At 41.6% G+C, this 13,034-nt stretch overlaps 1 protein-coding gene across 4 annotated transcripts in view; it reads right to left on the bottom strand.

Moving 5' to 3' along the window:
- The window catches only part of MTCL2 (microtubule crosslinking factor 2), a 94,330-nt gene that overhangs the window by 44,312 nt on the left and 36,984 nt on the right, over positions 1 to 13,034 (bottom strand). For 2 of the 4 annotated variants that reach the window (XM_073683678.1, XM_073683680.1), the window contains exons 5-6: positions 10,999 to 12,225; positions 1,390 to 1,521 (exon numbers count right to left, since the gene is read on the bottom strand). In XM_073683678.1, coding sequence (XP_073539779.1) covers positions 1,390 to 1,521; positions 10,999 to 12,225 — 1,359 coding nt within the window. The remainder of the gene's footprint in view (positions 1 to 1,389; positions 1,522 to 10,998; positions 12,226 to 13,034) is intronic. The other 2 variants (XM_073683679.1, XM_073683681.1) reach the window with 2 other exon arrangements.

Below are 13,034 nucleotides of genomic sequence, written 5' to 3'. Positions count from 1 at the left end.
TTGTTGTGATAATTTATGCCAGCATCTTAGGTTTTTTGAGGGTTTTTTTGCGCTGTATAGTAGGGAAGGTTCATTACAATATTCTATACAGAGGTATCTACTAAGAAGCACGTACCTACCGCTGAATATTTTTAACATGATAGCCTATGGACAACTTTTGAAGTGAAGGCGGTACACTGCAAGAAATCCCACTGACCCTACATCTCCGACGTACACTGCAGTATGAATGTGCCTTTAATGAGGTGTTGTTCTAGTCAATTGTTATTGGCTGCAGTGGTTCTGCAGAACGAGACATCATCGTTCCTGGTGGTGCCACTGACCACAGGAGTGGGCTGCACTAGATCCACAGGGCAGACAGCAGGTGAGTGAGCTGAATTTTATAGTTATTAACATACCTATGCTCACTGTAACGTTTTTATAGGGAGTCAGACAATTTTGTTTTAAACAAAAGTTACTACTTATGGGGATTTTCCCACAAACCAATCCCTCAAAATTTTAAATCAATAGATAATTGAATAATAAGCTCCACAATTGGTGTTTAAATAAAATGTTCCTGTGCTGAGATAATCTTATAAATGTGCCCCTGCTGTGTACTGTGTAATGGCTGTGTCTGACCGTACAGGGACATGGTCTGATCATACCACAGCTCCTGGGCAGGGGAGGGCGCAAAAGAGTATACAGACAGGACAGCAGGGGATCACAGTTGATTCTTACTTTCTTTGAAGTAAAATATTGCTTAAAAACAGGCAGGGAAAGGTTTTACCTCACAAAAAGAGTCAGCTGTGATCCTGTGCTGTCCTGTATGTATACTCTTTTCATTCCTCCCCTGCCCAATAGCTGTGGTATGATCAGACCATGTTCCTGCACAGTCAGACACAAGCATTACACAGTACACAGCAGGGGCACATTTATAAGATTATCTCAGCACAGGAACATTTTATTTAAATACTTTCATTTGTGGAACTTATTTTTATTCCAAGATCTTTTAATTAAAATGTACTTTGTGGGAAAATCCCTTTAAGCTTGTACCGCCATTGGAGTGAAAATACTGTGAAGGAGCTCTTGCATTGCCACTTCTACGTAAGCTGTATCAGTTGGTAATGTGAAAAGCACCACTTTCTATGTAGACCTGTGCTTTTATTAATACATATTGTGATTAGTTAGATACTATGAAATAAAATATCAATGCATTTATGGACACCTTGACAAGAAGTCAGATAGGACAGCTGCTTGAAGACAATTGGTTCCATTTTCTGGCTTATAAACAATGTGTCAAGAATTGCGCCATGACTGTACCAAGAGTGGAACAATTTCCTCATGGGAATATGCTTTTCATCTATGGGCACTTTTTCACAACAATTAAAGAGAACATATATTCTGTTGACTTACCTCTGCAGCATAGGACTCGTTGTCTTCTGGCTGATAGCTCTTAAGGCCTTTGGTCTGGTCCATATTATGCTCATTTTCAGTCTTCTCCCAACAAGTCACCTCCTTGTCTCGACAGTTCCTACACTCAGGCTGCTGCATGCATGGGCAAGTTAATGAAGAACAGAACGAGAAAGGCCAAGGGAAGGAGTAAAAAGGAACACAAAAGAAATAAAAGACAAAATATGAAATAAAAGGGGATCAAACAAGAAACCAACAAAATCAAATGGAAGAAGGGAAACAAAATTACATAATAAAATAAAGGAGGAACAGAAAGAAGAGTTTGGTGACGGAGGAGAAAGACAATGTGGAGAGGAAAAGAAAACACGCAATGAGTAGACACGTGGGCTGGGGGTTTGTTAGGGAAAAAAGACAGGAAGAGAAAAAGAAGGGAAGAAGAAGAAGATGTGCAAACACCGGTTATGGTGCCCATGCAGTGAACAAGGGAGCGAGGTTTAGGGAGCAGGGGGTAGAGGAAGATTAGCTCTGAAGTCTAGCATCATGCAGGAAAGTAGAACTCTGGGTAAATAGAGCGTGCACCGAACAGTCTCACAACCACTCGTCACTGAACGCCCTGCAACTGGTCTAGAGCCAAAACACTAGAAGGTACGGCCACACGTGGTAATGTGCACGGCAGAGACACACACACACACACACACACACACACACACACACACACACACACAGTACCATTACAACTTATAGGACTACTTTGATGCCAATGTTCCAGATGGACAAGAATATGGCATTCTAGGTCCTAAATGTCCCTCACACATGGAACCCCCTTAAACAAAGCAAATATACATTACCATAAAAACTATAGGTATAAACCGCACACAGTCGCCACAACCTGCATTTCCTTGCTTGGTTTAGAGATGTAGTGCAGCGTAGTGTTGGTGCACAGAAAACAGCAGAACAATATGGAAGATGGTTTACAGCCAATTCACCAAGACCTTACCATAACTAGCCAAATAAGCAGAACTCAAGAGGTATTGCTAGGGTTGGTTACACCAATCTATTCTACTTAGCTGTTTGTTTTTTAACAAATAGGAACAAAGTCATTCTTCTCATTACTATACAGTCTGGATATATAGTGTGGAGAAGGATGTACAGCTGCCTGCAGCAGGAGCCTCCCCCCTCAGCCCTGTCTGCAGATAGGTGGGACCAAATCTGTGTCTTTTTAAATTGTTTCTAAGCTTTCCCATCACACCGCTCACCAGTTCCCGCAAGGAAATAAGAAAAATAACTCGTACTCTTTGTGGGTTTTCTGCAAGCTGCTTTAGGATCATGCAGAAAATCCTGCAGACAGACAATGTGGACAAGTTTATCTTCAGCTTATTTCTAGCATTCAATTTTTAGGTTTAGTGTTCATTTTACAGGGAATCTGTCACCATTTTTTTGCCAATTAATCTCGAAAGTATCATAATGTAGATACAGAGACCCTTATTCCAGCGATGTGTCACTTACTGAGCTACTTGTTATAGTTTCAATAAAATCAGTGTTTTATCAGCAGGAGATTATCACTAGAGGATTCGGAGTATTGTGCCATGTTGTGTAATAACGCACCCACCACTGATTGTATATTGTTCATGTGCAGAAAGCTGCCAAAGAAAGCAGCCAATTAGAGGTGTGGGCAGGGTCATACAGAGCTCAGCAGAGAACTGGTAGATCTGCAACAGAGAACAGTGATTTTATCAAAATAGCAAGCAGCTCAGTAAGCGCTTCATCAATGGAATCAGGGTCTCATCCCTAGAACATGCTGCTCTCAGCTTACATAAAAGGAATCTGTTACCCGATTTTTGCTAAGTAGCTCTAAATACTACTAAATGGTTTTAAATACACTGCTCAAAAAAATAAAGGGAACACAAACAGAATATAACTCCAAGTAAATCAAACTTCTGTGAAATCAAACTGTCCATTTAGGAAGCAACACTGATTAACAATCAATTTCATATGCTGTTGTGCAAATGGAATAGACAATAGATGGAAATTATTGGCAATTATCAAGACACCCTCAATAAAGGAGTGGTTCTGCAGGTGGGGACCACAGACCACATCTCAGTACCAATGCTTTCTGGCTGATGTTTTGGTCACTTTTGAATGTTGGTTGTGCTTTCACACTCGTGGTAGCATGAGACGGACTCTACAACCCACAGAAGTTGCTCAGGTAGTACAGCTCATCCTGGATGGCACATCAAAGCGAACTGTGGCAAGAAGGTTTTCTGTGTCTGTCAGCGTAGTGTCCAGAGGCTGGGGGTGCTACCAGGAGATGTGGAGGGGGCCATAGGATGGCAACAACCCAGCAGCAGGACCGCTACCTCCGCCTTTGTGCAAGGAGGAACAGGAGGAGCACTGCCAGAGCCCTGCAAAATGATCTCCAGCAGGCCACAAATGTGCATGTGTCTGCACAAACGGTTAGAAACCGACTCGATGAGGGTGGTATGAGGGCCTGACGTCCACAGAAGGAGGTTGTGCTCACCGCCCAATACCATGCAGGACGCTTGGCATTTGCCACAGAACACCAGGATTGGCAAAGTCGCCATTGGCGCCCTGTGCTCTTCACAGATGAAAGCAGGTTCACACTGAGCACATGTGACAGACGTGACAGAGTCTGGAGACGCCTTGGAGAGCGATCTGCTGCCGCCTGCAACATCCTTCAGCATGACCGGTTTTGGCAGTGGGTCAGTAATGGTGTGGGGTGGCATTTCTTTGGAGGGCCGCACAGTCCTCCACATGCTCGCCAGAGGTAGCCTGACTGCCATTAGGTACCGAGATGAGATCCTCAGACCCATTGTGAGACCATATGCTGGTGCGGTTGGCCCTGGGTTCCTCCTAATGCAGGACAATGCCAGACCTCATGTGGCTGGAGTGTGTCAGCAGTTCCTGCAAGATGAAGGCATTGAAGCTATGGACTGGCCCGCCCGTTCCCCAGACCTGAATCCGACTGAGCACACCTGGAACATCATGGCTCCATCCACCAACGTCACGTTTCACCACAGACTGTCCAGGAGTTGGCGGATGCTTTAGTCCAGGTCTAGGAGGAGATCCCACAGGAGACCATCCACAACCTCATCAGGACCATGCCCAGGCGTTGTAGGGAGGTCATACAGGCACGTGGAGGCCACACACAATACTGAGCCTCATTTTTACTTGTTTTAAGGACATCAGCCTGTAGTGTGTTTTTCCACTTTCATTTTGGGGGTGACTCCAAATCCAGGCCTCCATTGGTTAATAAATTTGATTTCCATTGATGATTTTTATGTGATTTTGTTGTCAGCACATTCAACTTTGTACAGAACAACGTATTCAAAGAGAATATTTCATTCATTCAGATCTAGGATGTGTTATTTGAGTGTTCCCTTTATTTTTTTGAGCAGTGTATATGCTTGTGTATCTTGGAGGTCCATCCAGGAGACAGATTTGCTGCCTACAGGAAATTATGTGCATGGTGTGTATTTTGATGCTCGTTTCCCCACATGTATATTGACTTCATTTAACACTTCTAGCAATGGCTGCGGCGTTTCAGACCAGGATATAAATATGTGGCTTCCAATCTTATGAGATAAATTAGAATATAACCTCAATTAGCTTGGTCTGCTTTCACACAAGAGATCAGTGAGGGGCTGTGAAAGGAGCAGACATCTGTCGTTGCACAAAGAGGAATATGCTCCTTGTTGCTTCCAACAAACCTAGTATGGCATGTGAAGTTTTCAATATGTCTTATTAAAATTACATGTACAAAACAACCAAACAGACGAGTGCAGAACTACAAATGAGCCTGAGAGACTTTCACAATATGGTGCTGAAATATGGGCCAAGGATTGCAGACAGTCTCTTGAGCAAAATTAAGCCATTGTGTAGTACAAATGAGGAGCAAAAGTGGCAGACATATTACCCCGCATACAAAAAGAGCAAAAAAGTTAGTGAAAGCAATGGATCCCTTATCATACTACAGGGAATATCAGCCAGAATATGACCATTGTTTATGCTAAAACTATGTTAGTCAACTGTGATTAAAGGGTATGTGAAAAGACATTGAACATGGGACATTGGGGAAAATTCCAACACAGACTTGTAGTCTTAAAATCTGTCATTTCACCTTAAGCAAGCGACAGTAGGCGATTTTCAATACCTAGTAAAGCCAAGCAAATATATTATATGGAACATTGTACCCCTCATGTTATGAACATAGGAGATTGAGAAAATCATGCAAGGTTTTCCTACACGTAAAGTGTGATGGAAATGTCATTTACATCCATGCTGCCACTTTATAGCTTGTGGTAGATGAGATAACACTTGGGGACAGTAGCCCTGACATCAACCATCAGTGGTAAACCTGGACTCGGAAGTATTGAGGGTTAAAAAAACAAAAACACTTAAAAGGCTAGAGATATTACATATATAGGCCGGATCAAAGAAGAGGAAAATGTGAAAGGAAGAATTGTGTGGATTTCTCTTTTTGCTATGTTGAAGCAATTGTACCTTTTATGTAGAATATAAACCTGCTCTGATTTATTAAAAAATGTGTGTACTTCCAGTGGACAGCTGATGGGCAACCATAGGAAGCTGAAGACCAAACTATACCATGCCTATGCAATTTACTCATCAGATCAGAACATTGTATTGTTCAGTAACCATTCTCCCATCGTACATAACAGGCACAAAACAAGTACAGCTAAACAAGGCTAACTGGTTACATGATATGTTCTCAAATCCTGTTATTGCAATGTATAAAATTAAATATGTATGGGGGCTTAAGAGGTTATTTGTAATATTAGACTAATGTTGGACGCCCCCATCAATATCGACAGGTTCAGGCGACACTCTGCGTTTGGGAGCAGTGACTGATTGTCAGGGAGACGTTGATCGGGCATGTCCGATTTCGGACTGCCAATCGATTTGTTCTCTCGCAGATAAGCTGCCAGCAGAGATGTCTGTCAGTGGTTCTCTCATAGAGAACACAGGAGCGCTGAGATGGCTATTGGCCGACCTATCGGCTGAGGCATCGTTTGGCTAATAGCCATTTAAGTGTATGGGGGCCTTTTTGCGTTTAACGAGACCAGGGGGGAAAAAAAAAAAAAAGATGAGTGAGGGTCCCTGGAAACTTTGAGTCTACTGTAGAAGATAATGTGGGATGAGCTCTTGGCGCTGAAAGTCACCGAATAACTAGGGTAGGCTGTGACATAATATAATAATCTAAAATATATGTGTATGTCACAGCCCACCCTAGTTGTAAGGTGACTGTCAGCGCCAAAAGCTCACCCCGCACTGTTCTCTTCTACAGGAGACTACTGTAGACTCAAAGCTTCCAGGGACCCTTGCTCTTTTCTTTCTTGGTCTATTTAAGAAGAAATGACCCTCAGCCAATCATTAGCTGAGGCCTAGCACCACTATAGCCAGTCATTGGCTGAGCATATTTTCTATGTATCCAGAGAGACAAGGAAATAGAGGCTATCGGGGGACCCAGCAAATCTTGGGACACTGGTGAGGTGACCATTACTTCTTTTGCCATGCTGACCATTTTAAAGTAAAATTGAAGTGTGCAGACCCCTAACATTCTATTTTTTTTGTCCCTTTGAAAAGTCAAGAAACTGAGATACAACCATGTATGACAGTCCACCACCATAACATGAACGTATATACCACCCTTTTCCTATATTATTATTAGTATCATTATTGCAGCTTGTTCCCGGGAGAATTTATAGGAAGCACAAGTTGTATTAATACTATACCACCTCCTTCCCAGTTAACAAATTCATACAAGTAACACTTTTGTGCATCTAATCTTTCACGCTTGGAAGAACAAAAGAGCTGCGGAGTATAATGCAATAATTAGTTGAAACTTCAGCCCCAGGGCATAAAGGGTCTGAGTGAATGGGCTGAGACGCTATTATTGCAGTACAAGAATTTTATTGCTGTAAACCAATTACACCTCAATCTCCTGATCATAAAAAAGGTAGCACTGGCTCCATCACAAAAGGGACATTTACTAGAGGTCTGGTTACTCCACAGTATCTCGCTTTACGTTCCCTGTAGTAGACTTTGCTCTAGCGTCTTTCAAGACATTCAGAGAACACATTGTATTCTTTTTATTGTACAAAAATTGATTTATAGAAATTTGGTATCTGCCCTGCTAGAATATTCGGTCTGGTTTTCCTTACTGAATATACGCCTCTACTAACTTTGTAGAATGTTAAAAACATTTCAGTAGCAGCATTGTAGCCCTCATCCCGGTTATTTGTAGTAAAGCACTCACTATTATGGTAGCTTTGCAGTAATCCGTACGCCAATTAAGAGCTCGGAGCTTCGCGGATGCAGTCTGTGCTGCTGTGATCACCAAATGCCCTCAATTTACAGCCTCGCGCCAATGTAATTTAGGCCACTGCAATACCTCCGGCAACAATATTGATATTCTGCCAAAAGGGAGAGACAGGGGAAGGGAGTATAAAATAGCTTCTCATCGACCCTTAGTTCTGGACTCCGATGTCTTTTTTTTTTTTTTAAATGTAATTCAGTCAGTTCCTTTATGTGGCCTAGTACTTGAGCACTCAATTAAATGTCTAGTGAATGCACATCTGGTCCAGTGTCCCATTATAACAAATGGGTCTCGAAAATGCTTTCACATCCATACACTGCTGGCAAACCTCAATTTTATATGCACACAAAAAAAAATTAAAAAAAATTGACCTATGTCTTATTCAGAAGTTTGTTTTTTCTCCTACATTAAAAAAGTATATATATATATATATATATATATATATATATATATATATATATATATATATATATATATATATATTTATTTATTATACATACACACACAGTACAGACCAAAAGTTTGGACACACCTTCTCATTTTTTTTCTGTATTTTCACGACTATGAAAATTGTACATTCACACTGAAGGCATCAAAACTATGAATTAACACATGTGGAATTATATACTTAAAAAAAGTGTGAAACAACTGAAAATATGTCTTATATTCTAGGTTCTTCAAAGTAGCCACCTTTTGCTTTGATGACTGCTTTGCACACTCTTGGCATTCTCTTGATGAGCTTCAAGAGGTAGTCACCGGAAATGGTTTTCACTTCACAGGTGTGCCCTGTCAGGTTTAATAAGTGGGATTTCTTGCCTTATAAATGGGGTTGGGACCATCAGTTGTGTTGTGCAGAAGTCAGGTGGATACACAGCTGATAGTCCTACTGAATAGACTGTTAGAATTTGTATTATGGCAAGAAAAAAGCAGCTAAGTAAAGAAAAACGAGTGGCCATCATTACTTTAAGAAATGGAGGTCAGTCAGTCCGAAAAATTGGGAAAACTTTGAATGTGTCCCCAAGTGCAGTTGCAAAAACCATCAAGCGCTACAAAGAAACTGGCTCACATGAGGACCGCCCCAGGAAAGGAAGACCAAGATTCACCTCTGCTTCTGAGGATAAGTTTATCCGAGTCACCAGCCTCAGAAATCGCAGGTTAACAGCAGCTCAGATTAGAGACCAGGTCAAAGCCACACAGAGTTCTAGCAGCAGACACATCTCTTCAACAACTGTTAAGAGGAGACTTTGTGCAGCAGGCCTTCATGGTAAAATAGCTGCTAGGAAACCACCGCTAAGGACAGGCAACAAGCAGAAGAGACTTGTTTGGGCTAAAGAACACAAGGAATGGACATTAGACCAGTGGAAATCTGTGCTTTGGTCTAAGGAGTCCAAATTTGAGATCTTTGGTTCCAACCACCGTGTCTTTGTGCGACGCAGAAAAGGTGAACAGATGGACTCTACATGCCTGGTTCCTACCGTGAAGCATGGAGGAGGAGGTGTAATGGTGTGGGGGTGTTTTGCTGGTGACACTGTTGTGGATTTATTAAAAAATTGAAGGCATACTGAACCAGCATGGCTACCACAGGATCTTGCAGCGGCATGCTATTCCATACAGTTTGCGTTTAGTTGGACCATCATTTATTTTTCAACAGGACAATGACCCCAAACACACCTCCAGGCTGTGTAAGATCTATTTGACCAAGAAGAAGAGTGATGGGGTGCTACGCCAGATGACCTGGCCTCCACAGTCACCAGACCTGAACCCAATCGAGATGGTTTGGGGTGAGCTGGACCGCAGAGTGAAGGCAAAAAGTTCAACAAGTGCTAAGCATCTCTGGGAACTCCTTCAAGATTGTTGGAAGACCATTTCCGGTGACTACCTCTTGAAGCTCATCAAGAGAATGCCAAGAGTGTGCAAAGCAGTCATCAAAGCAAAAGGTGGCTACTTTGAAGAACCTAGAATATAAGACATATTTTCAGTAGTTTCACATTTTTTTGTTAAGTATATAATTCCACATGTGTTAATTCATAGTTTTGATGCCTTCAGTGTGAATGTACAATTTTTAAAGTCATGAAAATACATAAAAATCTTTAAATGAGGTGTGTCCAAACTTTTGGTCTGTACTGTATATGTTAAAAAAAATGATATCCATAATGAAAGATATATATTTTTTTCTTTTCTAGCTAACAGTCCGTAACTGCACTCAAATGGCATACCTTTTTTCATGGATCCATAGATCTGCATTGCAGATTTTAAATCGACATTTGATCAAAATCGCACACGTCGCCGAGATTTTGCATTTTTCAGAAAATCATGGATATGTGAATGACCCCATTCACCATTATCGTTAAGAGCGCATGAAAAACACAGATAGCACTCGTAAGCCAAAAATAGACATCTGAATATGCCCCTACAGTGTTAAGAATACACAGGTCTGTAATATGCATGGACCCAAAAACCTATATGTGTGAGCAACTCTGTAGGTCACAACAGGTAAGTGTATCAATCTGTGAAAAATATGGACAGAATAAGTGTGTAGAAAAAAGGAAATCTGAATAAGGCCTAAAGGCGCCGTCACACTTAGCGACGCTACAGCGATCCCGACAACAATACAACCTGGCAGGGATCGTTGCTGCGTCGCTATGTGGTCGCTGGTGAGATGTCAAACAGTCAGATCTTCCCAACGACGCAGAAACGATACGGCGACCCGTAGCGACCTGTATAACGAGGTCAGCGGTCGTTGGGACCCTGTCACATAGCAGCTACTCTGACGATTCAGACCTCGATGAGGGACGACTTCTCAGTCACCAACGAGGTCGTTGGTAAGGTGTCAAACACACCGATGCATGCTACCCAGCGGAATCTCAACGATCAAAAAATGGTCCAGGCCATTTCGACACGACCAGCGATCTCACAGCAGGGGCCTGGTCGCTGCTACGTGTCAAACGTAGCGAGATCGCTGCTGAGGTCGCTGTTGCGTCACAAAACTTGTGACTCAGCAGAAATCTCGCTAGCGATCTCGCTTAGTGTGACGGGGGCTTAAACACTAATGGAAATAAAATGTCCTATAGATTTCATGCACAGTCGAATCGCAGCGTCCTCTCTTTTGTGTAATCGCCATGCAGCAGGTTTACCATTAGTATTAAGTATACAGGTAAAGGTTAGGCAGATTAATTCAAGCGGGTTAGACATAGCGAGACATTACTGCTATGGGGGAAAAGGGAAAGGTTCTGCATGGTAATGTATGTAGCACTCACCTGTAAACTAGTGCAGTTTTCTTTCCTTGAGGAGTCTTTTGAGGTACCTGGACAGGTAGTGTCTGGCAGTAATGACAAAGAGTCCCCAAAGGCATCGACCTTTTTAGTAAAGCAGTTTAGCTCCTGTTGTAACATCACTAGTCTAGAAAGGATTGCGTGCACCAGTTTGGAGTCACTTGTTACTTCACTGTTATCACAGGCCTCTGTTAACAAGATGTCTCCACAGTCATTATCTGAACAGAGCTTAATACCCGAAAGAAACCCGTTTGCGTCAGATGTTAAGACCTCAATGGCTTTACTGATTATTTCCACTTGTGTTTTAATGCCAAATAGACTTTCTAAGTCTTTAATCTTTGGTAACCTGGACGGAGAATGGTTACAAATATCTGGAGTTTTCAGGATACTCTTCAGAGTACGTTCTTTTGAATCTGTAGAATCCGTTTCCCCTCCTATTGGTCCCTCGCGCCATAGAGACGTGGGAACACACTGGGCAGAGTCGCCTGCTTCGGCATCAGTTTCCATTAAGGGCTTTGTAGTCTGACAAGATGCCAGGTCGTAACGTTGAAGATTTGAGAGAAGCACCCTGTTTTCGTACTGAAGTTTTTTCACTTTTCCACTAAGTTCACCGATTTGCATTTTGGCAGTGGTGAGTTCTTCTTGTGAAGGTTCACTAATGACAGAGCAGCTGTCCTCTGACAACGTAATGTCCAGGTCATGGTCAGACTTATATTTATTCAGTTCATTCATGAGTAGTTTATTTTGGTCCTCCAGCTCCATCATTGATCTTCTGAGTAGATCTGCCTCTTCTTCCACAAACTGGAGATGTCTTCTGAGCTCTACAAAGTTGTCCCCAGACTCTCCAGCTGGAAATGCAAATCTGGAGTCTTGACCATGATGTTCTCGTTCAGCATGAACTTTCATCTCATCCATCTCTGCTCTTAAACCCCGATTCTCAACTTCTAGCTCAACTATCCTGCGACTCAATATGTTGGCTTCTTCTTCAACTAGTTTAAGATGAGACTTCAACTCTGCTTCTCTGGAATGTGGGGAGTTTGCCAGCTGATCAACAGATAATGAGCTGTCTAGGTCTCCGTACATAGATCTGTATTTTACCAGTTCATCCTTCATGGTGTCGTTATCTTTTGCCAATTTGGTTAGCTTTTTACACATTAAAGCCGATTCTTCTTTTGCAAAATGTAGCTGACATTTAAGATCTGCGTTGTCCTCCTAAAAAATAAAAAAATAATTTTAGATTTTTCTACAACTATAACAACTGTGTCCTAGGTAAGATTTACTCTATACAGACTCTTGCTATATTTAGGAGTTTTTACTTTTGATTCAATATTGCCATACATAATAGAGTCGTGACAGCTTTTATGGATACCAATGAATCCTGTTTGAATAGTTCCACAAAAGGTTTATTTTTTACATTTTATATTAACTTTTGCCATCAAAAGGCAACAAAAACCTAAAGAAATGAAGTCTGCCAACAATATAGAGCTAAGAGACAGACACTTGTGAAAATGTATTAATACTTCCATAAAAAGTTAGAAACTAAAATAAATAGTCTACACGGCAGGAAACATTGCAAATATATCAGACTGGCACATGCCAAATAATACATTTGGCACAAGCCTAAAGACAAGGTAGACACTTTCTTTAAGCGGCCTCATGACTGGTGTATCATATAGCAATATTTTGCAGCAAAGAAAAGGGGATTAAAAAACAAATTTGGCTTGCACAACTCACTTAGTAATATTATGCGCACATGTTGAGTATTTGCTGCAGACATTTCTGGATCAAAAACGTGTCTCTTGGCAGAAAAAAGCAGCGTTATGTACGTTCGTTTTTTGCTGCTTTTTTACTTGTGTTTTTACTCCCATTCATTGGAATGGGTGAAAAAAAAATGCTGCAAAAGCACGGAAAGAATTGACATGATGCAGATTTGAAACTGCTTCTAATCTGCAAGGCAAAAATAAGCAATCTCATGGACTTTCTAGTACTAGGAAATGCTTCCGTTTTTGTGACAAAACTGT

This window comes from Phyllobates terribilis, unplaced genomic scaffold, assembly GCF_046119375.1.
Source record: "Phyllobates terribilis strain yellow unplaced genomic scaffold, ASM4611937v1 Scaffold_5__5_contigs__length_657084704, whole genome shotgun sequence".
Taxonomy (NCBI): domain Eukaryota; kingdom Metazoa; phylum Chordata; class Amphibia; order Anura; family Dendrobatidae; genus Phyllobates; species Phyllobates terribilis.
The sequence above is the reverse complement of the archived record's forward strand: the minus strand, read 5'-3'. Positions and strand labels throughout refer to the sequence as shown.